Source organism: Mytilus galloprovincialis, chromosome 9, assembly GCF_965363235.1.
Source record: "Mytilus galloprovincialis chromosome 9, xbMytGall1.hap1.1, whole genome shotgun sequence".
Classification (NCBI taxonomy): domain Eukaryota; kingdom Metazoa; phylum Mollusca; class Bivalvia; order Mytilida; family Mytilidae; genus Mytilus; species Mytilus galloprovincialis.
Genome location: NC_134846.1, coordinates 36,099,837 through 36,126,751, shown reverse-complemented (window position 1 = coordinate 36,126,751; position 26,915 = coordinate 36,099,837). Strand labels below are relative to the sequence as shown.

At 33.5% G+C, this 26,915-nt stretch overlaps 1 protein-coding gene across 1 annotated transcript in view; it reads right to left on the bottom strand.

Moving 5' to 3' along the window:
* Nucleotides 1-6,032: 6,032 nt before the first annotated feature.
* Nucleotides 6,033-26,915, bottom strand: part of LOC143044915 (uncharacterized) — an 81,759-nt gene continuing 60,876 nt past the window's right edge. The window contains exons 15-21 of the mRNA XM_076217166.1: nucleotides 23,977-24,143; nucleotides 21,463-21,556; nucleotides 18,376-20,136; nucleotides 17,284-17,385; nucleotides 14,695-14,844; nucleotides 14,184-14,225; nucleotides 6,033-12,534 (exon numbers count right to left, since the gene is read on the bottom strand). Coding sequence (XP_076073281.1) covers nucleotides 9,149-12,534; nucleotides 14,184-14,225; nucleotides 14,695-14,844; nucleotides 17,284-17,385; nucleotides 18,376-20,136; nucleotides 21,463-21,556; nucleotides 23,977-24,143 — 5,702 coding nt within the window. The 3' untranslated portion in view covers nucleotides 6,033-9,148. The remainder of the gene's footprint in view (nucleotides 12,535-14,183; nucleotides 14,226-14,694; nucleotides 14,845-17,283; nucleotides 17,386-18,375; nucleotides 20,137-21,462; nucleotides 21,557-23,976; nucleotides 24,144-26,915) is intronic.

Below are 26,915 nucleotides of genomic sequence, written 5' to 3'. Positions count from 1 at the left end.
TTTTCGTCAAATGGTATCATAATACTCTTGTTATGATAGAATGTTTTCTGATGAATAAGTATTAACATTTCAGTGTAAATTACTAGGATATAGATAAGGGTCATCCCTGGACCATTCCCTTTGCAGAAAAAAAAACACATGATTAATTGCATAAGTTGTGCGTCCATTGTGCTATAAGGGATTTATAAGTACCTACCCACGCTCTGTCAAAAAGGGAACGTTAAAAACGATGCCTGGTATGATAAAGAACCCTGGCAATTTATCTCTGAGGAGTTTCTTAAACGTCCTATTGCAATGCACAATTTGTGCCTTTTATCCTGGTATAACCCTATCCTCAAGAACCTAACTACTGTATTTATTAAGAATGTGTGCTAGTCTTGCAAATGCATGAAATATTCGCCACTGAAAATAAAGCAAACAACAATCAGTCAATCTGCTTAGCCTCAATCTAAGTGATATTTTATAGTTATAAAACTTAAAAGATGTCGTGATAGAGGTTTATGTCCTATACCTGAAAAAATACTAGTGATAGTGACCTATATAAAACTCGCAGTCTTTTCATGTATTTTTAGTTTTTTGTGTCGTCTGCTTTGGTTGCTATCTCTCTGACATATTTCTCACATCTAAAATTGATAGTGCTTTTTTACTGTTCATAACTAACCAGCTGTTTCATATTGAATATTACAAAAAGGTGCCCGCGAAATCGCGATACACTGCAAGTGTTGAAACAAAGAGTTTTTAAAATTTCGCGGGCAGTACGTCGACTGAGCACGTATCGAAAATGGTATATCCGAATTTAGATATTTTCTAAAACAAAATCGCGTTTTCTGTGAGAAAGATTGTTTCACAGACTGCAATTTAAGAAGTACAAACTACTCACTACTATCATGTATACGTCTTCTTTCAAATATTTCCGACTTTGTATGGTTTCAGATGAGTTGCGGCTCGATGAAATCGGTCTCTTCCCAGTATAAATCATGCATAAGAATAAGAAGATTAAGTACGATTGCCGATGAGACAACTTTCCGCAAGAGACCAGACTATGGGTCACCGTACGGCCCTCAACAATAAATAAAACCAATACCAAATAGTCAGCTATACAAAGCCTTGACATGACAAATGTAAAACAATGCAAACGAATTTTATACTTAATGTTTAGAGTTCACAAATCCTGTATAACTAGCAAACAACTTGATAGTTTTTAATGTGAAAAATTAAATGCAAATTATTAGGTTATGTTGACTGTTTTTAATTGTAATTTGTCTACAAAAATATTTGTTATTACCTGAAAGTTCAATGAACAGTTGCGGTTCGTTGACCTTTATAAGAACAAAGAGATTTGGTCGTACTTCCAAAGACTCAACAAGCAATATAGACGACAGAAAAAATTATAAGTAGCCGAATGACCGTCAACAGGGACGAAGCCCACACCGCATAGCAAGCTATATATTTAAAGCAACAATGTTTAAGAAAAAAGAAAATTAAAGCAAAACTGGCTAAAAAATAAAAATACAAAGGACAAAGCTATGAACAATCAAATGTAGCCGAATAATCGCCAGCAGTGACAAAACCCATACCACATTGTAAGCTATGAATAGAAAATGTGATAAAAATAACACCATAAAAACCTAATTAAGACTAAAACAATGATGGCAGACAACAACCAACAACAACCACTGGATTACAGACTCCTTGATTGTGAAATTGTGGAATATACAGAACGTGACGGGGTTGTGAGCGTCCAGTCAATGTTGTCTGCTCTATGGTCGGGTTGTTGTCGCTTTGACACATTCCCCATTTCCTTTCTCAATTTTGAGAATACAAATATGTGACGGATGGACGGATGAGCTGACTACCCCACTTCTGTTTTCATAACGAGTGCATAATAAGTCATATTCTCCAGACTAAGATCAGTACACCTGCGTATAGGTGCATCTATAATTAACAACGTGGTGATGGAAATCTCTAATATAAACTTTCCATATGTTCCATGTGAATTCAAATTGCCAATACACATACAATATTCCGTATTATAAACAATACTTGATATAATCAGGTCACAAAATTGGGTTAATGAGCTACAGTTACAACTAACTTTTTTTCATTTGATGATGGATGGATGGTAGATGTCCAGTGGCAAATTAAATGCATATTTAGGAAGAGAAAACGTAAATGTGATATGAATATGAACACTGCTTTGTACTGACAAGCCTCAGCCATAACACATTATTCTGATTTCGGAATGTTGAAGAGCTTTTTAAAGACTTTGGTTTGACCCGATCACTTAAATGTTTTTGCTTTTCTGTTCAGACACAGTTTGTTTTTATACTCTCCAAACATTTAATTTGTTTTCTTGCTTTCAAATCTTTAATTTTTACGCTTACTCAGGATGTTCTAGTAGGTTGTGTTGTACACAAGGCCGCTGCTAGTGGATTGTCAGTCTCTACGTGTCTGATAGCGAGTCACAGGCACTTGTCTCAGAATTTTTTCCCTCTATATACCTTTATATTAAGGTATAGGAAAACAAATTTCCGAAACAAGTGCCTGTGTAGCAACTGCCTTAACATTCCAAATATTTATCAATGATACGTTTTGTCTGTTAGTCTTAATTTCCAGTTCGTCAAATTATGTAATAGTGGTAAATTGAATTAGGGAGCTACCATTTGATTTTTATGGGGGTGGGGGCTGGCTAGGATGAAAAATTTTGTCCTGCATTTTTTTTAGCTGTAATCTCTGTCCTGCCTTTTTATTTTTCATTCTGTTTGGTCCTGCTTTTTTTGTTTAGTTTATCCTGACTTGGTTTTTACCTAAATTGTCGTCCTGATTTTTTATTTTTGGCAATTATCTCATCCTGCTTTTTTTTTTTTACTCAAAACTCCTGTCCTGCCTATTTTTTTTTTCAAATTTCATCCTAGCCCCCCATAACAAGAGTGCACACGCTGAAATGTCTCGCCTTCTATACTAATCATTGATATTATGTTGATAGTCCTAAGTATAAAGCTAAGCTTTATAACAACTGTACCATAAACTTAACATTAACCAAGATAACTAAACAAAGACCAATGAACCTTGAAAATGAGGTCAAGGTCAGATAAACCATGCCAGGCAGACATGTACAGCTAACAATGCTTCTATACAACATATATAGTTGACCTATTACTTATAGTTTAAGAAAAAAAGACCACAACACAAAAACTTAACACTGTGCAATGAACTGTGAAAATGTTGTCACGGTCAAATAAAACCTGCGCGACTGACATAAAGATCATAAAATATTTCCATACACCAAATATAGTTGACCTATGGCATATAGTATTAGATAAAAAGACCAAAACTCAAAAACTTAACTTTGACCACTGAACAATGAAAATGAGGTCAAGGTCACATGACATCTGCCCGCTAGACATGTACACCTTACAATCATTCCATACAACAAATATAGTAGACCTATTGCATATAGTATGAGAACAACAGACCAAAACACAAAAATTTAACTATAACCACTGAACCATGAAAATGAGGTCAAGGTCAGATGACACCTGCTAGTTGGACATGTACACCTTACAGTCCTTCCATACACCGAATATTCTAGCCCTATTGCTTATAGTATCTGAGATATGGACTTGACCACCAAAACTTAACCTTGTTCACTGATCCATGAAATGAGGTCGAGGTCAAGTGAAAACTGTCTGACAGACATGAGGACCTTGCAAGGTACGCACATATCAAATATAGTTATCCTATTACTTATAATAAGAGAGAATTCAACATTACAAAAAATTTGAACTTTTTTTTCAAGTGGTCACTGAACCATGAAAATGAGGTCAAGGACATTGGACATGTGACTGACGGAAACTTCGTAACATGAGGCATCTATATACAAAGTATGAAGCATCCAGGTCTTCCACCTTCTAAAATATAAAGCTTTGAAGAAGTTAGCTAACGCCGCCGCCGCCGGATCACTATCCCTATGTCGAGCTTTCTACAACAAAAGTTGCAGGCTCGACAAAAATCAAATGGTAGCTCCCTTATTTGTTTTTGAAAATCTGTTCTTGAGCATACCTGTTGAGTGTTTCAAGCACGCGTATGTACGAGCTAGGTTCGTTAACATGTACTTCCAGTAAGCGATCATCACTTTGCGAGTTTATCATTCTCCAAGAATAGCCAGTAATTCAATTGGCATTGTAATTTTATAAAAGCAAGTCGTTGTACTTCATTCGGCAATCCTCGGTAGAATCCGCTACTCTCCTTCTATCCTATGTTAGATGAGGGTACGGAATCGGCCGAGTTGAGACGAATGGTTGTACTTAACTGATTGATTATACCAATATAAAAAAGAAGATGTGGTATGATTGCCAATGAGACAACTAACTATCCACAAAAGACCAAAATGACACAGACATTAACAACTATAGGTCACCGTACGGCCTTCAACAATGAGCAAAGCCCATACCGCATAGTGAGCTATAAAAGGCCCCGATAAGACAATGTAAAACAATTTAAACGAGAAAACTAACGGCCTTATTTATGTAAAAAAAATGAACGAAAAACAAATATGTAACACATAAACAAACGACAACCACTGAATTACAGGCTCCTGACTATACCAAGACACGAGTTAGATCTGAAACGTTGATCTTTCGGCGGGGTTAACCCGCCGATAGAAAAGGTGTTTGACAGAGCTAACATTTTACTTTTCAGCAGGACACCTACTTCCTTCCCAACAAATACTTGCTGCAAAAGTTCTTAACGTGCAATGCAATTCTTTATATGCATAAATGAGACATTAATTTTGCTTAAATCAAAAGTTTTCACAGGCTAAGTTTTGAAAGTTTTGGCTTGTTAAGCAATCTAATTAAAGTATAGATCTCTGATTTCGTTATCCTCGTATACGAGTTGAGCATGCGAGTTTAAATAAAATTGAAAATGGAAATGGGAACTATGTCAAAGAGACAACCAACGGGACCAAAGAGCAGAAAAAAGCCCGAAGCCACCATTGGGTCTTCAACAGAGCGAAGAAATCCAGCACCCGGCAGCGGGCTTCAACTGGCCACAAACGTGTACTAATAATAAAATTGAGAAAGGAAATGGGGAATGTGTCAAAGCGACAACAACCCGACCATAGAGCAGACAACAGCCGAAGGACACCAATGGGTCTTCAATGTAGCGAGAAACTCCCGCACCCGTAGATGTCCTTCAGCTGGCCCCTTACTCCTGACTTGGGACAGGCGCAAAATTGTGGCGGGGTTAAACATGTTTATGAGATATCAACCCTCCCCTATACCTTTAGCCAATGTAGAAAAGTAAACAAGTTCAGCGAAAAAGGTAGTCACACTAAACTACGAAACATATATGTACTTGAACCAAAATAAAATAAAAACATAAAATTTGAAGACCAACAAAAGCCAGAGGATTCTGACTTGGGATATGAGCAAAAACGGTTTCCAATAGCAACGCTTAGACAAAGTATTTTTTATTTTACTGATAGATATATTTCGTAAAATTATTATATACATTTTCATATCAAATTCCACTTGATTAACAATTTTACCCCATGTCAGATTTGCTCTAAATGCTTTGGTTTTAGATTTATAAGCCAAAATCTACATTTTACCCCTATGTTCTATTTTTAGCCATGGCGGCCATCTTGGTTGGTTGAATGGGTCACCGAACACATTTTTTAAACTACATACATGAATGATGATTGTGGCCAAGTGTGGTTAAATTTGGCCCAGTAGTTTCAGCGGAGAAGATTTTTGTAAAAGTTAACGACAACGATGGACGACGGCCAGGTGAGCTAAAAAGAAGATCTGGTATGATTGCCAATGAGACAACTCTCCACATGAGACTGAAATGACTCAGAAATCAACAACTATAGGTCACCATACGGCCTTCAACAATGAGCAAAGCCCATACCCCGTAGTCAGCTATAACAGGCCCCGAAATAATAATGTAAAACAATTCAAACGAGAAAATAGCATACAATTGAAGGCTACACGTTTTCTCAACTTGGTTGGAGTACAAACAAATGATGAAATATCAATCTTTTATTTTTGATATTTTTGTTTAAAACTAGAGATTTATACATTGTCATACTTTTTATTTAACATCATCAAGAGAAAACATGTTACTAGTTATTTACCAATTCTATTTGTTCTTTCAATTGAAATTGCATACAAAGCTTTTCTTTTAAAATGTAACAATTTTAAAATACTAGTAGGTTAAATCATTAGCAAAATCACAATTTCAAATATTGATGATAAAAATGCAATTTTCCCACAAATCACAAAAGTCAGCTATAATAAGTCAATCCACAGTACATATATATCAAAATATCAATTCTATAACCTGATGACAATAAATGAGAGACTGAATATTATTAAATTCTACATGTCTTAATTGGTAAAAAAAACTAGAGGCTCTATAAAAGAGCCTGTGTCGCTCACCTTGGTTTATGTGCATATTAAACAAAGGACACAGATGGATTCATGACAAAATTTTGATTTGGTGATGGTGATGTATTTGTAGGTCTTACTTTACTAAACAATCTTGCTGCTTACAATTATCTCTATCTATAATGAAATTAGCACAGAATGTGACAGTGGAAAATATTTTGTAAAAATTCACAAAAATTACAAAATTCATAAAAATTGTAAAAAATTGACTATAAAGGGCAATAACTCCTTAATGGATTAATTGATCATTTTGGTCATGTTCACTTATTTGTAGCTCTTACTTTGCTGTACATTATTGCTGTTTACAGTTTATCTCTATCTATAATAATATTCAAGATATTAACCAAAAGCTGCAAAATGTTCTTAATTACCAATTTTTGGGCAGCAACCCAACAACAGTTGCCTGATTGGTCTGAAAATTTCAGGGCAGATAGATCTTAACCTAATGAACATTTTATCTAAAGCAGATTTGCTCTAAATGATTTGGTTTCAGATATATGAGCCAAAAACTGCATTTTACCCTATGTACTTTTTTTTAGCTATGTCGGCCATCTTGGTTTGGGAACAGGGTCAACGGACAAATTTTTTAAACTAGATACCCTAATGATGATTGTGCACAAGTTTGGATAAATTTGTCTTAGTAGTTTCAGAGGAGAAGAATTTTTTAAAAGATAAATATTTACAAAAAAATGTTAAAAATTAAATAAGGACAATTACTCCTTAAGGGGTCAACTGACCATTTTGGTTATGTTGACTTATTTGTAGATCTTACTTGCTGAACATTATTGCTGTTTACAGTTTATCTCTATCTATAATAGTATTCAAGATAATAAACAAAAACAGCAAAATTCTTTTAAAATTACCAATTTAGGTGCAGCAACCCAACAACTGGTTCTCCGATTCATCTGAAAATTTCAGGGCAGATAGATCTTGATCTGATAAACAATTTAACCCCCATGTTAGATTTGCACAAAATGCTTTGGTTTCAGAGATATAAGCCAAAATCTACATTTTACCCCTATGTTCTATTTCAGCCATGGTGGCCATCTTTATTGTTTGGCCTGGTCACGCCACACATTTTTTAAACTAGATACCCAAATGATGATTGTGGCCAAGTTTGATTTAATTTGGCCCAGAATTTTAGAGGAGAAGATTTTTGTAAAAGTTAACGACGACAGATGACGGACACCAACTAATGAGAAAAGCTCAATTGGCCCTTTGGGCCAGGTGAGCTAAAAAGTAGATCAACTTCAAAGTAAAATGTCTATCAATACCTATTTATTGTACAATCATGAAGATATCATAATAATCTTAAGAGATGTATAAAAACTTCATCCTTTTGGTGTTTTACTTGGTATATTCTAATATTATACTGTGTTTTGTTATTAGTGAGACAGATTCAAAGTTTTAAAGCAACCACTGAGGTAAATGAAAGAGAAGATATATCACAATTGATCCAATGATGGAGCAGAAGAATCTTTACCATGTTTAACCCTTTTCCTTCATAATGACGCCTTTTGACGCCACCCCCTAACTCCATAATGATGCCTTTTGACGCCACCCCCTTAACCCCATAATTATGCCTTTTGATGCCGGAGTAGTGCCTCAGTTGAAATGTCTTGCCTTCAAAAAATCTGAATTAATGAAATGTCTTGCCTACGAAAAATCTGTATCAATGAAACATCTTGCCTACGAAAAGTCTGTATCAAACATGATTAAATTTGGATCTAATATAAAAAGGATATTCATGAGAATATCTAACTGAAATTTCATTGATGAAATGTTCGTTTTCGCAATGCATTAATACTTTAAACCTAATGATTTTTTTTTATTGAAAAAATCCTATGCGAATCAAGTATGTTAAAAAAAACATCCATAGAAGAAAGGGTTAATCAAGAATGAGCAAGTAAGCACTGACAATAGCTCAAATAACCTATAAAAAATAGACATAAAAAAAAAATTTTGCATTTAAAAAATACATAATACAGGAATTATTCAGTGTTCTATTCAACTTCAAGGGGGGTGGTGTTTTTTCTTTAAAAATAAAATATTCTGAATCAAGATCCATTACTTAAAGTTTTAAATTTTGAAAAAAATAATGTGATGCCTTGAAAAACTAAACAAAATTTTCTGACTGATACAAAAAAACCATATCCCAGCTTGGAGTTAAATGGTTGCTCCCTTAAACCTTAGTGATTATTTTTTATTTATGAAACAATAGCATTCTTCATACAATTATTTTCATAACAGCGTGGACAAGTGCAAAACTTTGGTTTAATACTGAATCATTTACCTTTAACTTGTTTGTCATCGGCTATCGATAACAGTGATTTTACGCTCACTCAGTCTGTAAGACGCCGTCTAGTGGGGATTTAAATAGAATAAAAGAGTAAAGTTTATGCAGGTGCACAAGAAGAAAAAAGAAAGAAAGTTTAAGCACTTGTATTCAACATTTAAATCAGCACACAAGGTTTAGTCCTCTGTTAGTTATTCGTATTATTTGACATAGACATTTGGCGACCCTACAGTTTAATTATCTATAACACTTACAATATGACAACTGAGCTTTACAGATGAACGTTCACCTAATCTGACCCAGTCAATTGATAACCTGAGAACTCAAAGAAATGGTCTTGTCCATGCTGTTAAGAAAATAATTCTATAGCACTTGTATTATTCAGTGTTCTAAAGCCTTAGTGATTGTTTTTCATATGTGAAGTAATAGCATTCTTCATATAGCACTTGTAGTTACATATATCACAACTGTACGGTTTGTAATCCTCATGAATGAATTTGATATGCATTTTAAGCATGTATTCAAAGGCATAAGTCCTCCAGCACTTTGGACATTTAAAATTTCTTTGTAAATGCTTCAGTTTGTGATGTCTTTCAAGATGTAGCACATCGCAAAATGTTTTCAGACATATCTTACACTGCGTTGAGTGATCATTTTTACGATGGGAAGCAAATTCAGCCACAGTCACAAAAACTTTTCCACAAAGAACACATTCACGAGGTTTTCTATCTTTATCACCTGAATGATAATGTTTAATATGGTAATTAAGACTAGTCCATTTATAGAACTTTCCTCCACAGAATTCACACAATATTACTTTCTTTGTTTTTGTTTTTTCAACAACTTTCAATGTATAGTGTTTTGTTTTTTTAACATGTCTTCTTAAAATATGATAGGATCCAAAAATCTTATGACAAATTTTACAGCGATTTCTTTCATCAGGATGGTCTTTTAATACATGATTTTTCAATTTTACAAGTCGACTGAACCCCTTATTGCAATATTTACACTTGTAGAAACTATTGTCATTTGCCAGACATTGGTCAACACTAACGGTATGCCCTCCTTCCTTCTGTAAGTATGAAGCGACTTCAACCTCATCAGCTGTAGGCTCTTTTTCCTGCTGTTTATGCTTTCTTTTTATTTGATTATGAATAGTATCTACAGTATGCTTTCTTTTCTTCTGTAAAGGTCTATGCTCTCCTTGCTTCTGTAAAGGTACAGCATAACTGAGACCCCCTCCTTTCTCCTCTAAAGAAATATATCTAACATAGTGTTGTGTATGTTTAACATGATCTCTTAACTTTTGCCTAGATCGAAACATCTGTTTACAAACTTTACAGCGATTTTTTTCATCAGGATGTTCTTCAAACATATGATCTCTCATTTCAGCATATTCACTGAACCCCTTATCGCAGATTTTACACTTGCACATATTATTGTAATATGCCAGAGCAACTTCAACCTCATCAGCTGTAGGCTCTTTTTCCTGCTGTTTATCAACAGCATGAACATTATCCTTTCTCTTTATTTGATTATGAATAGTATCTACAGTATGCTTTCTTTTCTTCTGTAAAGGTAAAGTATCAACTCTATGCTCTCCTTGCTTCTGTAAAGGTAAAGTATCAACTCTATGCTCTCCTTGCTTCTGTAAAGGTAAAGTATCAACTCTATGCTCTCCTTGCTTCTGTAAAGGTATAGCATTGCTGAGTTTCCCTCCTTTCTCCTTTAAAGGACTATTTCTAACATAGTGTTGTGTATGTTTAACATGATCTCTTAACTTTTGCCTGGATCGAAACATCTGTTGACAAACTTTACAGCGATTTTTTTCATCCGGATGTTCTTCAAACATATGATCTCTCATTTTAAAAAAGTCACTGAACCCCTTATCACAGATTTTACACTTGTACATATTATTGTAATATGCCAGAGCAACTTCAACCTCATCAGCTGTAGACTTTTTTTTCTTTTGTAAATGAACATTATGCTCTCCCTCCTTCAGTAAAGATAAAGCATCTACAGTATGCTCTCCTTGCTTCTGTATAACCTTCTGTGCTTCTCTCTTCTGTAAATGTTTAGCATTAAATTTTTCTGTTCGTTTCTGTCTGATTCTAAAACTGTTTCTAGTGCCTTTTTTCTCAACTTCAAAGTTGGCCTTTTTCATTATAGTTTCTAGTGACTCTAAATGAAGTGCAACATCTATGTCTGTATAAAATACTATTATCCTAAGAATAGATTCTATCATTTGATGATTCAATCCCGCTATCTCCCATTTAAATACATGATGTATAAGGTAATCTTTTTCTTGATGTTGCTCACTTCCCTGAACAAGGTCAGTCTCAGTATTTTGGTTTTCCCATGTACTCAATTTGTTGCGTTCTTGACTTTCTGTATTTATGGCAGCTGTGGGCGGTTCTTCATGCCCTTGACTTCCTGTATTACTGACAGCTGTGGGCGGTTCTTTGTGTCCTTGACTTTCTGTATTAATTGCACCTGTGGTCCGTTCTTTGTGGCCTTGACTTTCTGTATTACTGACAGTAGCAGGTAGATCTTCATGTCCTTGACTTTCTGTATTACTGACAGCTGTGGTCGGTTCTTTGTGCCCTTGATTTTCTGTATTAATGACACCTGGGGTCGGTTCTTTGCACCCTTGACTTTCTGTATGAATGACACCTGTGGGCGGTTCTTTGTGCCCTTGAAGTTCTGCATGACTGACAGCTGTGGGCAGTTCTATCTGCCCTTGACTTCCTGCAATATTAAAAGTTGTGGGAGGTTCTTGGTGCCCTTGACTTTCTGTATTAATGACACCTGTGGGCGGTTCTTCAGGACATTGACTTTCTGCATTTCTGACAGCTATGGGTGGTATTTGTTGAAAAGACATATGCTGCAAATTGTTTTTGTGCAAGAAAAAATTGTGAGCTTTTAATTGCAAACCGGAACCCATACCAATTTTGCATATATTGCAATAACACAGAACAATAGCTTGTGGCAAGCAGCAATGGCTCTTATAATCATCTAAGTTAATTTTTGTTTTACAATTAGGACAGCTTACTTCTTTGATTTTCTTAAATAGCACTTCCATGTTATATTTTAAGGAGAACTCTTTTCGAAACTTTTTTACCATCCTGTCAACACTTTTTTCTTCTTCAAGACAATCTGTGCTATCATAATTCAACAGGAAACACGCTGGAACAGATCTAAAATGACATAGTTGTCTTTCTGACCAGTCCTTGACAACTGAGAAGAGAGATCGTGATAAAAACTTTCTGGTAGTTCTAGACGGACGGATGTAAAGTATTGAAAATTTTTTACCACAAACATGATCCTGAAGCTCATCAATCAAATTTTTAGTGTAGAACTTTCTGTTGCATGCTTGACAAAACCAATCATCGATAGTGTAAACAAACAGTAGTAATGCCAAGTCTTCACATGTAATATCAGTTAGAATGATCTTGATATTAGATGCATTTGTTTTTGGTTGGTTTTCTTCATTTTTGTTTGACGGCTGTCTGGTGTAATTACTGGACTGTGGTGCAGCAAGCATGGTCTTATCTTCCAGGGCACGCTCAAGCTCTCTGCCTTTCTTATTCAAATCTTCTGTTATCTCATGAAGATACCTGATAAACTTATTATCTGTAATCTTTTGATCACATGATCTTTCTTCAAGATGTGACAATTTTAGGTGCTGCTCGAGATATTTTTCATACCAAAATGTTTTTGTACAAAATCTACATGCCAACTTCCCAGTAGCCTTGCTTATGATAGCTTGGAAAATAAGTAACCCTAGAAATAAAATGAAAACAAAATAAGACATAATTTTTCAATGCATGATACTGTAAATTCAGAAACTATTGCAAGGTTTTTATTAATGCGAAAAATGCGACAAAAGATGTAAACGCAATAATTTAAGCTCGCATTTTAAAATATTTTATATGAATTTAACAGGGTTTTTCTCAAAATCATAAAAATTAAAATCGCATTTAAGTCTTAAGGTGGTACCTAACACAACAGGGAGATAACTCTGTAAAGTCAGCTAAACGTTTTAATTACGTTGTGTTGTAAAGGGAATATTAAGCTTCTCAATTATAAAAATTGGTGTTTGTCGAACTGCTATATAACCAGTGTATTTTTTCTGACAAAACGGTTGGTTCAAAATTTTTGAATTTTTTTTTGAATTTTTGTTAAAGGATCAAATTAAATACATTGTCAAAATTTTATGAAAATTAAATGAGCCAAATTAATTTTAGGGAAAGTTTGGGTACCACCATAACTGACAAAATCGATATAATAAATGCACGCAATAATTTCTGAATTTACAGTAATTGATTCTACTATTAATTTTAGATAATTGATTCTACTTTAAGTTTTATTGATATTCCCAATAATATTTGAGTTATTCATTGGTGTTTAAAGCTACACTCAGCACTGTTGGGTTTTTTAGGTAAGTTTTTATTGAAGGATGAAACCAGAGTGCCCAGAGAATCACTACCATCTGTCAGAAAAGTAGTTATTTAGACCTACCACATGCCAGGCTAGAAACTCACAATCTCAGTGTTGACAGGCTACTGATATAGCAGTACCTGCATGAACTTCTCAGCACCCAATAATTGGCCGTTTCAGAATCTAATGCTTCCAGGGTAATATTTTCAAAAGTGTACACCAAAACGTTGTGATTGGTTAAAAATGTCATAAACAATGGAAATTCAACCAATGACGTAACGTTATTTTCATTTTGGGGTACAAACAATGAAATAACCAATGATTCTTCAGAATCTGAAACAGCCAATTACAATGTCACTTATAGAATAATTAATACAAGAATTCAAATAGAGATAAACATTCAATGAGTGACCGAAAAACACATAAATTCAAGAAGTGCATGAATTAATTATCAGTGTTATTGGGTCAGGAGATGAATATTTTTCAGTATTTGAATTCTTTCATGAGTTAATTCTTTTAACATTTAAAACATTTGCCTATGCCTTTTTTAATGAAATAAAAATAGAAAATGTAAGGAACTATCTTTTTCTACACATTTACAATTTATTTTGCTCCAATATATATGTTATGGACATCTTGATATGATTTTTTTTCACACATGGCTACATTATGAGTCAGTTTAAGGGGTGTTAGAATCCAGATTTTACATATACACACCAAATTCACCAAAATTTTGTATTCCAAGAAAAATAATGAATTGACAGCACATATATAGGACTCATTTTAGTATCAAACAATGGCAGATCCAGAAGTTTTCATAAGTGGGGGCCCACTGACTGCATAAGAGGGGACCCACTCCTGTCATGCCTAAATGATTCCCTATATAATCAAACAATGTTTTCCCAGGAAAGGGGGGGGGGGGGCTGGGCCCCCTGAAAAACCCTCTTAATTTGCCTCAGTCTGTAAATATTTCTTTAAATATATTTTCTTACTCATTATCTGTTCAGCTGGATCATCTTTGTCCCATTTTATACCTGAATAACAATACAAAAAAATTGTAAGGTTTCTGAAAACTCAACAAAACCGAGGGAAAAACCAATAAAAGTAATACTCTTGATACTATCTTTTGATAGTAAGAAGCTTCTGTCCAAGTTGGTAATAATCCAGGATAGTTTTTGAATCTAATGTATGCTTTAAAAACTTAAACTGCAGACTGTATGTAATGTTAACTGCAAGAAAAACTCAGTTCATGTGTAACTGGAAGAAAATCTCAGTTCATTTATAAGTAAAATACTGATAAACAGGTACAAAACTTTAAACAAAATTTCCTTCTAGATACCATCTTTTGGTCATGAACAAAATTCTGTCCACGTTTGGTACAAATTCAGGATAGCATAAGAAAGTTATTAAGTGCATGTGTTGTTTCCAGACTATTATTACTATTTAACCAGTGATAACTGTGTTTTGCAAGTTACTACTTTTGTTAAATAAATTATACTGTACCATGAATTTTTTTATAAGCAGCATCAGTAATTTTAGCGTTTATTTTACTGAATTTAATACACCCTTTCCAGGCGAGTGTCTCCTCATTCCAAGAACTTATCCAGGGACTTGTCTTCTCAGCACCTTTCAAAGGAGTCGACGTTTCATCACCTGTAATTAGATTTTATAACTGTTAAAACATTGCGTTAGAATACCCCTTTTTTTATGATCAATGCCTTTTATTGGCACATGGAACCCCCTTTAATCAAAGCCTTAAAGGCTGTAAAAGCAATGGCTGCATTAGGATAATGTTTTTATGACTTTTATTTTTCATTCATATGTATAATGAGAATAAACCTGACAGGAGTCTTGTCTAGAGGGAAGTAAGAATGTTTTATTTTTATATCAATAACAGTTACCAGAATTATAATTTAGTACGCCAGACGCATGTTTCGTCGACATAAGACTCATCAGTGACGTTCATATCAAAATATTTATAAAGCCAAACAAGTAGAAAGTTGAAGAGGATTGAGGATCCAAAATTCCAAAAAGTTGTGCCAAATACGGCTAATCTATATGCCTGGGATAAAAAAATCAGAAAGTCGTTTTAATATGTTTTACATTTCACAAGGAGACAACACTTTTACCAGGCTAAGGTTAGAGACAATAATTCAATAAAGAAATAATTAAGGATAATCCCTGGTAGTGTTGGTAACTAGGCAATAATTTCCTTTATTGATAATTTTAAGAATTTTTATAATTGATTAAGTTTAACCATTCAGTTAAACATTTCAACTATCATCAGAATCAGATATCACTTGAATTAAGGGAAATACATGGTATACAGCCATCTTGGATTGTACAATCACAGTAAAAAATCGGTCTAGTTATTTGCCTAAATCTGCAAATTTGGAGACAGATTTGCAATTTAAAGGTTAGACTGTTTAATAATATAAAGAAAACTTGGTGATTTATTGTATAATTCAAAATATTAAAACAAATATAATTTTATTTGCTTTTAGAATCATTTTTTTCAAATGATCCATTTAAGGGAAGATAACTCTTTTAGTAAAATAAATATACTGGACTGATAGGGAAATTTTTTCTTCTTACTTACATGCTACAAGTAGCAAGAAAACAAGATCAGTGACACCATTTTTTATTTTTATTTTCTTAAAATATATTACAAAAACTATCTTTTCACAATTTATTTCAAAATTCTATGTCATAGATTTTTTTTTATGCACACAAATGTGTTTTCCATGAATAATCTAACCAAATTTAGACTCATAACTTGAAAAATGGCACGGTGACCCATACTTTTTATTATATTTTTGAAAAGAGCATAGTAAAATCATTGTTTTGGCTAAGTATAAGAAAATTCTGCCTAAAAAACTTATGATCTACCTTAAACATGTATAAATATTCAGTAAAACATGTTGTCTATAATTTGCCAAGGGAAATAATCTGGTAGCTTTATAATAGGAAATATTGATTGGACTGTCATATTCTTTTTAAACTTCAAGAAATCATGATTCAATTTTTTTTTCTGAGTAATTCAGATTTTGATGATTCCACCATGTTGCCTAAGGTTTGTAATTCTTATTTCTAAGCATATTTACTGTGTGTGATTACTCTCATTTCTTTGTTTCTGCAAATCATTCATTAATGGGTTAAGAGAGTCATTTAGAGGGGGTCTCATTGGGGGGTTCCTATCCCGTATACTGCTTACTGTAATGTCCAATTCCTGTATCCCGCTTAGACTATGTACGTAAGCAAATCTCATTTTTTTGTAATTTCCTGTGTCCCGCTACACTTCATTTTCTGTTTTCACGGCACAATAATTTGACTTTCACAAATCAAGCTTACAAAATATCGGCAATCCAGTTTAGACCACTATGAGACCCACTTCAGGGACAATACCTCCTATAAAGACTCGGTTGATAATTTTTCTTATAGTAATTTATATGTAGATCTTATTGTGCTTATCATCTTTGCTATCAACAACTCTCTAACCAGTGGCGGATCAAGGGGGAGGGTTCCAGGGGTTGGACCGCCCTTTTCTTGGGCCGATCAAAGCATTTGAATGGGGACATATGGTTGGAACCCTCCTCCCTTTTATGCAACGATGGGAAACCCCCCCTTTTTAAAAATGGCTGGATCCGCCCCTGCTATCTATAAATGTGCGTTTTTTTTTAGTTAATAGTGAGAAATATTTTATAGTTAAATGTCCAACAAATAATTATATAAAAATAGGCAGTTGACTCTTGAAAGGCGTTATTGCCTTGAAAGACTTGTACTATTTTTTTGCATTAGAGAAATTGTAAGATGCAAGAGTTTTCCCCAAATACAAAGGTAGGTAAATTAGGCAGAAATTGTCAATTGACATCTTTTTTTTGAGTTTTGGCCCTTGAAAGATGGCTCTTATTCCCTGCCCCCTTATATTGCCAGGAAATGCACATTCAAAAGCTATAACTCCAGGAAGTGGTCATTTGACTTTTATCATCCTTATTTGCAATCATCATCATGGTTAATGTAAATATATAGCAAATTAATTGCAATACTGTACACTGAACCTAGACATAGATTATGTAATATTTGCTACTGTACCTTCAATTGTCACTATTGTTGAATTTTCATTTTCAGTCATTTTCCTAGACTTTGTTCTACATCTCGTAGAACGTTTCAAGGGAGTTGTCTCCTCCTTGTCACCTGTAAAACAATTCTATGACTGTTACAAGATTTCATTAGCTAAGCTTAATGACCCATCCAGCTGTTCAAAGAATATTCCCACGATAATCAATCAGATAAATCCAATAATTATTGCTTTTACAGCTTAAATTAGAGGACTGAATCAACTGATGGCGGATCAATTTAGGTGTTGTTATTCATGTAATATTTCAGGTAAAAAGATGATTGAAATGTTATAAAATTTATTGTGTTGACCCTACAGGTGCCTACCATGGATTCATAATTATTTTCGTGGGATACAAGTTTTTGTGGATATCTAAGTTAACGGTGAACCACAAATTTAAATGTCCAACAAAGTACAAATTATCTATAGGCTTGTATGCAGACTTAGACAAAACTATGAAATCAGATATCCAACTCCAAGAAAATGTATTTCTTCCCCAATTCACAAAAAAATTTACCCAAGAAAACTAAACATCTCCAAAGTTACTTCCCCTTTCAATATGGGTTTGGCTAATCTTTCTAATTTTTCATCTCTTTGTCATATGGTCATAAATCTCAAATGGCAATCATACCACTAAATCTCAAATGGCAATCATACCACTAAATCTCAAATGGCAATCATACCACTAAATCTCAAATGGCAATCATACCACTAAATCTCAAATGGCAATCATACCACTAAATCTCAAATGGCAATCATACCACTAAATCTCAATGGCAATCATACCACTAAATCTCAGATGGCAATCATACCACTAAATCTCAAATGGCAATCATACCACTATACCTTTATTTCAATGTTTGTTATGTATAAGAAGATCATCATTGCCATTTAGCAACATGTGAATTCCGTGTTATTTGTTTTGTGCCAATTCTAGTAGGTAGATTTCATTGGTAGATATGTACCAGAGCTTTCCAACATAATTCAAATTTCAAAGACATGTATACAGAATTTGTTAAACCAGGAAATTAAATATCTAAAAAAAAAAAAAGAATTCAGATTACTACCTTTAGGTTGGATAGGACTTTCTGTTGAAGCTAGAGTACTGTCTTCAGTTCCTGTCAATTTATTATCAGATGTAGCAATAGTGTTACACTTGATAATGTCTTCCTTTGTAGGCTGAATTACTTCTGTATCAACAATATCTGAATCCACCAATGATGAATCTTTTGTTCTAAGTTGAATCACTTCTGAATCCACAATATCTGAATCCATCAAAGATCCATCTTCTGCATCAACAATGTCTGAATCTATCAACAATTCATCTTCTGTTCTGAGCTGAGCCTCTTCTAAATCAACAATATCTGAATCCATCAACGATGAATCTTCTGTTCGAAGTTGAACCTCTTTTGAATCCACAATGTCTGAATCTATCAACAATTTATCTTCTGTTCTGAGCTGAGCCTCTTCTAAATCAACAATGTCTGAATCCATCAATGATCCATCTTTTGTTCTAAGTTGAACCTCTTCCGAATCAACAATGTCTGAATCTATCAACAATTTATCTTCTGTTCTGAGCTGAGCCTCTTCTAAATCAACAATATCTGAATCCATCAACGATGTATCTTCTGTTCGAAGTTGAACCTCTTTTGAATCAACAATGTCTGAACCTATCAACAATTTATCTTCTGTTCTAAATTGAACTTTTTCAGAATCAACATTGTCTGAATCCATCAATGATCCATCTTCTGTTTTGTTTTGAATATTTTCTGCATCAACAATATTTGAGTCTATCAAGGATTTCTCTTTTGCTCCAAGTTTAACCTCTTCTGAATCAACAATGTCTGAATCTATCAACAATTTATCTTCTGTTCTGAGCTGAGCCGCTTCTAAATCAACAATATCTGAATCCATCAATGATGTATTTTTTGTTCTAAGTTGAACCTCTTTACAATCAACAATGTCTGAATCTATCATCGATCCATTCTCTTTTGGATATTGAATATTTTCTGAATCAACAATGTCTGAATCCATCAAAGATCCATCTTCAGTTTTGTTTTGGACCTCTTCTGTATCAACAATGTCTGAATCTATCAATGATTTACCTTCTGTTCCAGGTTGTATCTCTTCTGAATCCATATTGTCTGAATCTTTCAATGATCTAATGTCTCCTTTATTTTGAACCTCTTTTGAATCCACAATGTCTGAATCTGTCAATAATTTATGTTCTGTTCTATGTTGAACTTTTTCAGGATCCACAATGTCTGAATCTATCAAAGATCTATCCTTTATCTTATGTCCAATATCTTCTTTATAAAAAATTTCTGAATATATTAATGTTCTATCTTTGCTTCTATCAAACACATCTGAATCTACCAGTGAACTACCCTCTTCTCTATTATCAACATCAAAAACTTTCAGTGATTTATTCTTCTCTCTTCTATGTTGAATTTCTTCTGAATCAATAACATCAGAATCTGTGTACAAATTATCCTCTTCTGTATGTTTAATCACTTCCATATCAATGTCTGGATTCATATGCAATCTATCCTCTCTTCTATCAAAAACATCTGAATTGTTCAGAGATATATCCTCCCATAGATGTTGAATCTCTGCTGAATCAACATTATCTGAATCTATCAACTGTTTTTCCTCTTCGCTAGTTTGAAGCTCTTCTAAACATGCTAAATCAACATCCCAATTTATAACAGATCTATTCTCTTTCTTATGTTGAATATCTCCTCTTTCAACAGTGTTTGATTCTATAAGGGTTGTATCTAGATCATCAGTTTCATTTTCATTGACTGCATCACAAACACTTTCCATTTCTAAAATTAAATGTGTAGAACATAAACAAAAGATGCACATTTGTACAGTAAAATGAATAAGGAAATGAACTATGTATTTTCTATTTACTTGAAAACAGATCTTTTCAAATGTTGAGCCAGAAATTGTGGCCCAAAGAGCAATCCTAGACTAGAGCAGGATCTGCTAACCTTTTCTTGAGTATAGAAGATCAACCCCAGTTTTTAAAAGTGGGTTTCATGTTGCTTTTCAGTTTTTTGTAGACCACTTGTCTATATAATTCTTCATGTTCCTAGTTTCTTGTATGATGTTGTAGGTTTTTCTTAGACTGATGAATTTTGATTGTTCCATATGCATCATTTGTGCCCTTTCTGCAAATATAACCCCTTTTAGAAACTAAAGATAAACAATATTTTTTCTAAGTAAACCTAGTAAGTCGAATGCAAGTTTTGGTGTCAAACAATACACCTTACTGTTATTTGTCCACAATTACTAGAAATCCCAAAGGTTCCTGTAAAATTTTGATATCATAATACAAAATATCTGACGCTACAATGAAATAGAGATTGTTACAGTATGATGTCAATAGTTCAAGACAAGCAGATTTCCAAATAGTGATAAAGTGTTTATCAATACAATACAATAACTATGTATTTGTAGACTTTGCAGACACCATACTATTACAAATGTACTATGTACTCCAAGTTAACTGAAATCGACTGAATTTGCCACCATACAGTACTATTTCTATGTATACTAAGTTTACAGAAGACTTATATCATAGACAAACACTACTATTAAAGGTGTACTACAAGTTTGTTGATCACTGTCTGTTAAAACCTTTAAGGTTTTGCTTATCGTTGAAGGTCGTAATGTGACCTATAGTGGTCAATTTCTATGTCATTTGGTCTCTGGTTGAATTTGTCTTATTGGCAATCATACCACATCCTAATTTTAATATTCCTATCTTGAGATCTGTAAAATATGTATGAAGGCCATACAGTGAAATATAGTTGTTAGTTTCTGTGTCATTTGGTCTCTTGTGAAGAGTTGGTTCATTGGCAATCATACCACATCTTCTTTTTTATATGGCTTGACATAACAGAAGCTGAGAAGTATATTTGAGTACTGTAAATTCAGAAATCATTGTGACGTTTATATTATTGCGAAAAAAGCAAGTGTTATAATCGCTATAATTTAAACTTGCATTTTGAAATTTTTCATATGAATTATTAAAACAATATTTTTCTCAATATCACATTTAAGGACAAAATGACAAAATCACAATTATAATGGACGCAATAATTTCTGAATTTACAGTATTTCCACTTGTAAAATTTTGACATTACCCATTTCTGGATCTTCATTTTGCTTCTTCTTTCTAGTTAACATTTTTTCACACCTCTTTACATATTGACCGTATTTATTTCTATTCCCTTTTTCCTGTAATTAGAAGAAAAACCCTGAATTGAGCCTCACATATGTATATAATTCAACTTATTACTGGAACAGCGACCCAATTATTCCCCCTCTTACTTTAACATATTCAATACAATTTTATCATAATTGATTGGCAGATAATTTACTCCTTATATTAGGCTGCAGAATTTTAATAACTTTGTCATTCTGTTATGAGTGGAAACCTTAATAAGAATTTAATAAATTGCTTCACTGAGCGCTGCTGGATATGACCGCTGATGTCTAACCCTGAAAAGTTTAGGCCAAAATGGACACACTATTTACGCTTGATACAGGTTTGAATTTCGGATTGTAAATAAATTTTTGACACAGAATAACTGTAGTCAAAGAACTTCAAATTGATTATGTGATTTGAATTTATATTTAATTTTTTGCCTTTGTGCAATATACTATGATGTAGTCAGTATTTAAATTCAAATTTCTATTCTAATGGAGTTTGCAACCATAATTACCCATAAATACCCATAAATACCTTATAAAAGTTTTAAAATATAAAAAAGACATCCATAGACATGGCTAAAATTAATGTTAACTATATATATATATATATATATATATATATATATATATATACAACTCGTCTAAACATCAACCCAACAATGTTAGATCTGTAAATTTGCTTTCGCAAATTTTTGGTTCTTCCCTCGCCGGGATTCGAACCCATGCTACTGTGATTATCGTGACACCAAATCGCCTGTACTGCAGCCGTCCCGCTAGACCACATAGCTAATAGTAACTGCTAAAATAAATTGACAGCTTATCACCTCAAGACAATCATCATTCCTTAATACATAATTTATAAGCAGTGTAAGGGAGGCAATCAAACATTGTTTTTTAAGACGATTTGGATTACCTCCCTTACACTGCTTTTAAATTGTCTCAATTGTCCTTCAACCAGAAAAATCCTTGTTTTTCCCCTTTTTTTGCCCCCAATTCCAAAATGGTTTCAGCCTAAAATAACCCCCAAAGTCAATCCTAACCATCCCTTTGTAGTATGGAAACTTGCGGTAAAATTTCAGAGAGATTCATACAATTTAACACAAGTTATTGTCTGGAAACTATAAAAATGCTTATTTGGGCCCTTTTTTGGCCCCTAATTCCTAAACAGTTGGGACCATAACCCCCATAATCAATCCCAACCTTCCTTTAATGGTTATGAACATTGTGTTAAAATTTTATTGATTTCTATTTACTTATATACTAAAGTTTTTTTCTGGAAATCATCTGTCTTTAGACAACGCTGACGAGGCCATCGTCAGATGATGACAAAGACGACAACATGATACCAATATACAAGACCAATAAATTTCTAATTTTTGCAGTCACATAAAAATGATCCAAGAAATACTGAAGGTTCTGGCAAGGCAACAAAAAAATGATAAAGAATGAACAAACACATGAACAAGACTAAAACATTGTACCTATTACATCAAACAACTATGTTGCAGGGGTATGAGGGGGGATAGGACCTTTATCGGGACTCCGGGATTGGGTGTTTTTAAGCTCGGGATTTCGGGATTGACCCTTTCGGGATCCGGGAATCCTTTTTTTCGGATTTCGGGATGTCGGGATTTGCTTTATTTAAATTCGGGACCTTGGGATTTCGTTTTTTCAAGTCTGGGATTTCGGGATCAAGACCCCTCCTATCCCCCCTCTATAATAGCATTATCATCTAAAAAATATGATATGTGTCCATGGGACACAGTTGATGCCCCCCACTTGCATATAACATTATAAAGGGACATAACTCAAGAACAGTGAAAGTAAAGTTTGTACTTGATTACAATTTTCTAGTTATAAGGATTGAGTATAAGTTTCATAACATTTGGTTGAGAATCACTTAAGCTAGAGAACAGAAATGAAAAATTCTGCAATTTTCCCATTTGTAAAGGGACATAACTCTAAGAAACTTGATCTGTGTTTTGTGGTAATAAGCATTGTGTATATGTTTCATAACATCAGGTTGAGTCAGAGAATGGAAACAACTTTGGGACAGATTGTTTTTACTGCTCAATATCAAATCTGCAGTCTCAAATGGATCAGTTTCAAGAAAATTCTGGTGTAATGAAATTTCTGAAAGATTTCATTGTCAATCTATTTACGACTAGTTGTTTCATATATTCAGAGACATAACACATATTTTTCTGTAACTTGAAATGTTAACTGTAAATTCAGAAATTATTACGATGTTTTTATTATTGCAAAAAATGTGACAGGGTTATCATCACAATAATTTAAACTAGTATTTGAAATTTTTAAATATATATCAAACAGGATTTTTCTGAATACTGGTATTGCAAGAATTAAAATTGCATTTTAGTCTAAAATGACAAATCGCAAGAATAAATGCACTCAATAATTTCTAAATTTACAGTCTACTGTACCTTTTTTTTAACCTTCATATTAGAAGACACCTTTTTTTTAACCTTCATACAAGTATCAGAAGACACCTTTTTTTGAACCTTCATATCAGAAGATAAAGTATTAGGTAATAATCTTCCGCCTCTTGAATTCTGAATTTTCTTCTTTTTTTCCTTATTTTGTTGTGAACCTGTGGAGAAAAATATAAACTGAAAATAAGTCATTAAGAAAGTACATGTCTATCATTTCAATAACAGATATATGCAAATCTTTGCCACACATTAACCTTAGAATAAATCTTATCAATTTTCTCTTTAAAGAAATGACATCTATTCAATTTCAGACTAAAATCCATTTATTTACGAGAGTTAATAAAGATTCCTTTTATTTTTTTATACTAAAGACTCATTAACTATTTAAAGTAAAGTTATTATCTTAAGATTTTGTTAAAATAAAGGGGTTTGTTGAGGATGTGTCAAAGCGACACGAATGGCCCAGTCTCAAAAAGTTGAAAAATCTGCAATTTCAATAACACATGTGGATACAAACATGATGGTAGTCTCACATATCAAAAATCAGCTCAAAATCTGGAGGCGTATAGAAAAAAAGTCTGTATAACTGTGATTTTAAACAATTTTCAAAGTTGTAAACAATTAATCTTGGCTAAAATTAGTGGATAAAAACGTAAATTAAACTTGATCTGTAACTCATCATGGTTAGCTCACATACCAAAAATCAGCCCAATATCTGAAAGCATTGAGATAAAAAGTCTGTATAACTGTGATTTTCAAAAATTTATCAAAGTTCAAAGCCCGACATTACAGCAAAAATTAGCTGAGCAGAACAAAACTTTAACTTGATCTGTAACTCATCATGGGTAACTCACATGCCAAAAAATCAGCCCAATATGTGAAAGTGTTTAGAAAAAAAGACCGTATAACCAGGGCTTCCAAAACGGTCATATATTCCGGTCATTTGTATAATGTCCTTTAAAAGACCGGCTGGGCAAAGCATGAAACGGTCATCTACTTTTTAGTTTTCAAGGCTTTTTCGGTCATTTTAATATAATTCACGATCTTTTTGACCCAACCATTTGCCTTTAACAACCACACATTTCCGGTCATAAAAGTGACATGATGATTAATTACTATCAAAACAACCCCTACTACAATGCTTTCTAATTTTAATCAAGGTTAATTAGTTGTTGGACAGCTGAAATCTACCTGTTCAGGTGACAGGTAAACTATTTTCAGTACCGGACATCGTATAAATTGATCGGTCTATTCACAATTATTTTCGTACATTTCAGCAGTTTTTATTCAATTGATTTAGTCCAAAAGATTAAATTCTTAGAAATTAGTTTATCAACATGATTTGATGAAAAATTTAAAAAGGTTTTAAATCAAAAATCGTCAGAACTACGTTGTATGAACTAGAACACATATGCGCATGTGCACAGGTGGGAAATTTAATTATGCATCTACATTTCTTCAAAAATGCTAAAATTATCATTGATACCTTTATCTAACGTTCATTTCAAGTATTTTGTTGAAGACATAACGTGCAAAGAGCTTCTTCACTCAATCGTGCTTTGTAAACGTACACGGAATTTACATATCCGTTTATCATTTGAATGGCCATCTGATTACCATAATTGCCTTTTGTGACTAAGTCTTAAGGGATTAAAATCGGGATCAGATATAAAATGTCCGGCTGGCTCAAATATTTTTTGGCAGCCCTGCGTATAACTGTGATTTTCAACAATTTATCAAAGTCCAAAGCCCGTAATTTCTGTAAAAATTAGTGGAGCAAAACAAAATTTAAGCTTGATCTGTAACTCATCATGGTTAACACACATACAAAAAATCAGCCCAATATCTGAAGGCGTTTAGAAATAAACTCCGTATAATGGTTTGTTGCAATTGTGCTTTTCAACAATTTATCAATGTCCAAAGCCCGTATTTCGGTAAAAATTAGTAGAGCAGAACAAAACTTAAACTTGATCTGTAACTCATCATGGTTTACTCACATATAAAAAATCAGCCCAATATCTGAAGGCCTTTAGAAATAAACTCCTTATAATGGATTGTTGCGGAATGACGGAATTACGGAATTACGGAATTTCGGACAAGGGTAAAACTATATGGCACCCACAACTTCATTGCAGGGCCATAAAAAAAATTATGTGAATTTTACCTTTTTGTTTATAAAATTATAATGCTATGGATTCATCTATTTTGTGGGCACTACTTTGCGTGGATAGAGGAAATTTGTATTTTCGCAGATCTATATTTGAATTTGTGGTTTCCCAAAATTCTTAAATAATCATACGACACATTTACAATTCGTTGAGCATTAAAATTTTTGATTTCCCTGTCCCAATGAAATTCACAACCAGATGCTCCACAGGGTGCAGCTTTATACGACTGCAGAGGTTGAACCCTGAACAGTTTGGTAAGTATATGGACACAACATTCAAGCTTGATACTGTCTGAATTTGGATTGTGATCAAATTTTAGACATAATATAGGTTTCTGACACAAAAATTCCCCCCAAAGTTATTGAAACCCCCTTGGAGAAATAACCCCAAAGCTCAATTCCAGCCTTTCCTTTGTAGTATTTCAGAGAGATTTATACACTTAAACACAAGTTAGTGTCTGGATACTAGAAAAATGCTTCTTTTTGGCCCCTTATTCCTACATGTTTGGGGCAATTAACCCCAAACTCCTCAATTCCACACTTCCCTTTGTTATACAGAATATTGTGGTACAATTTCAGAGAGATCCATACACTTACACACAAGTTATTGTCTGGAAACTAGAAAAATGCTGTTTTTTTCCCCTAAACTGTTGGCCCCATAACCCCTAAAATGAATCCCAACCTTCTACTTGTGGTATTTAATATTGTGGTATAATTACAGAGCAATCGAAATATTTATACACAAGCTGTTATCCTAAAACTA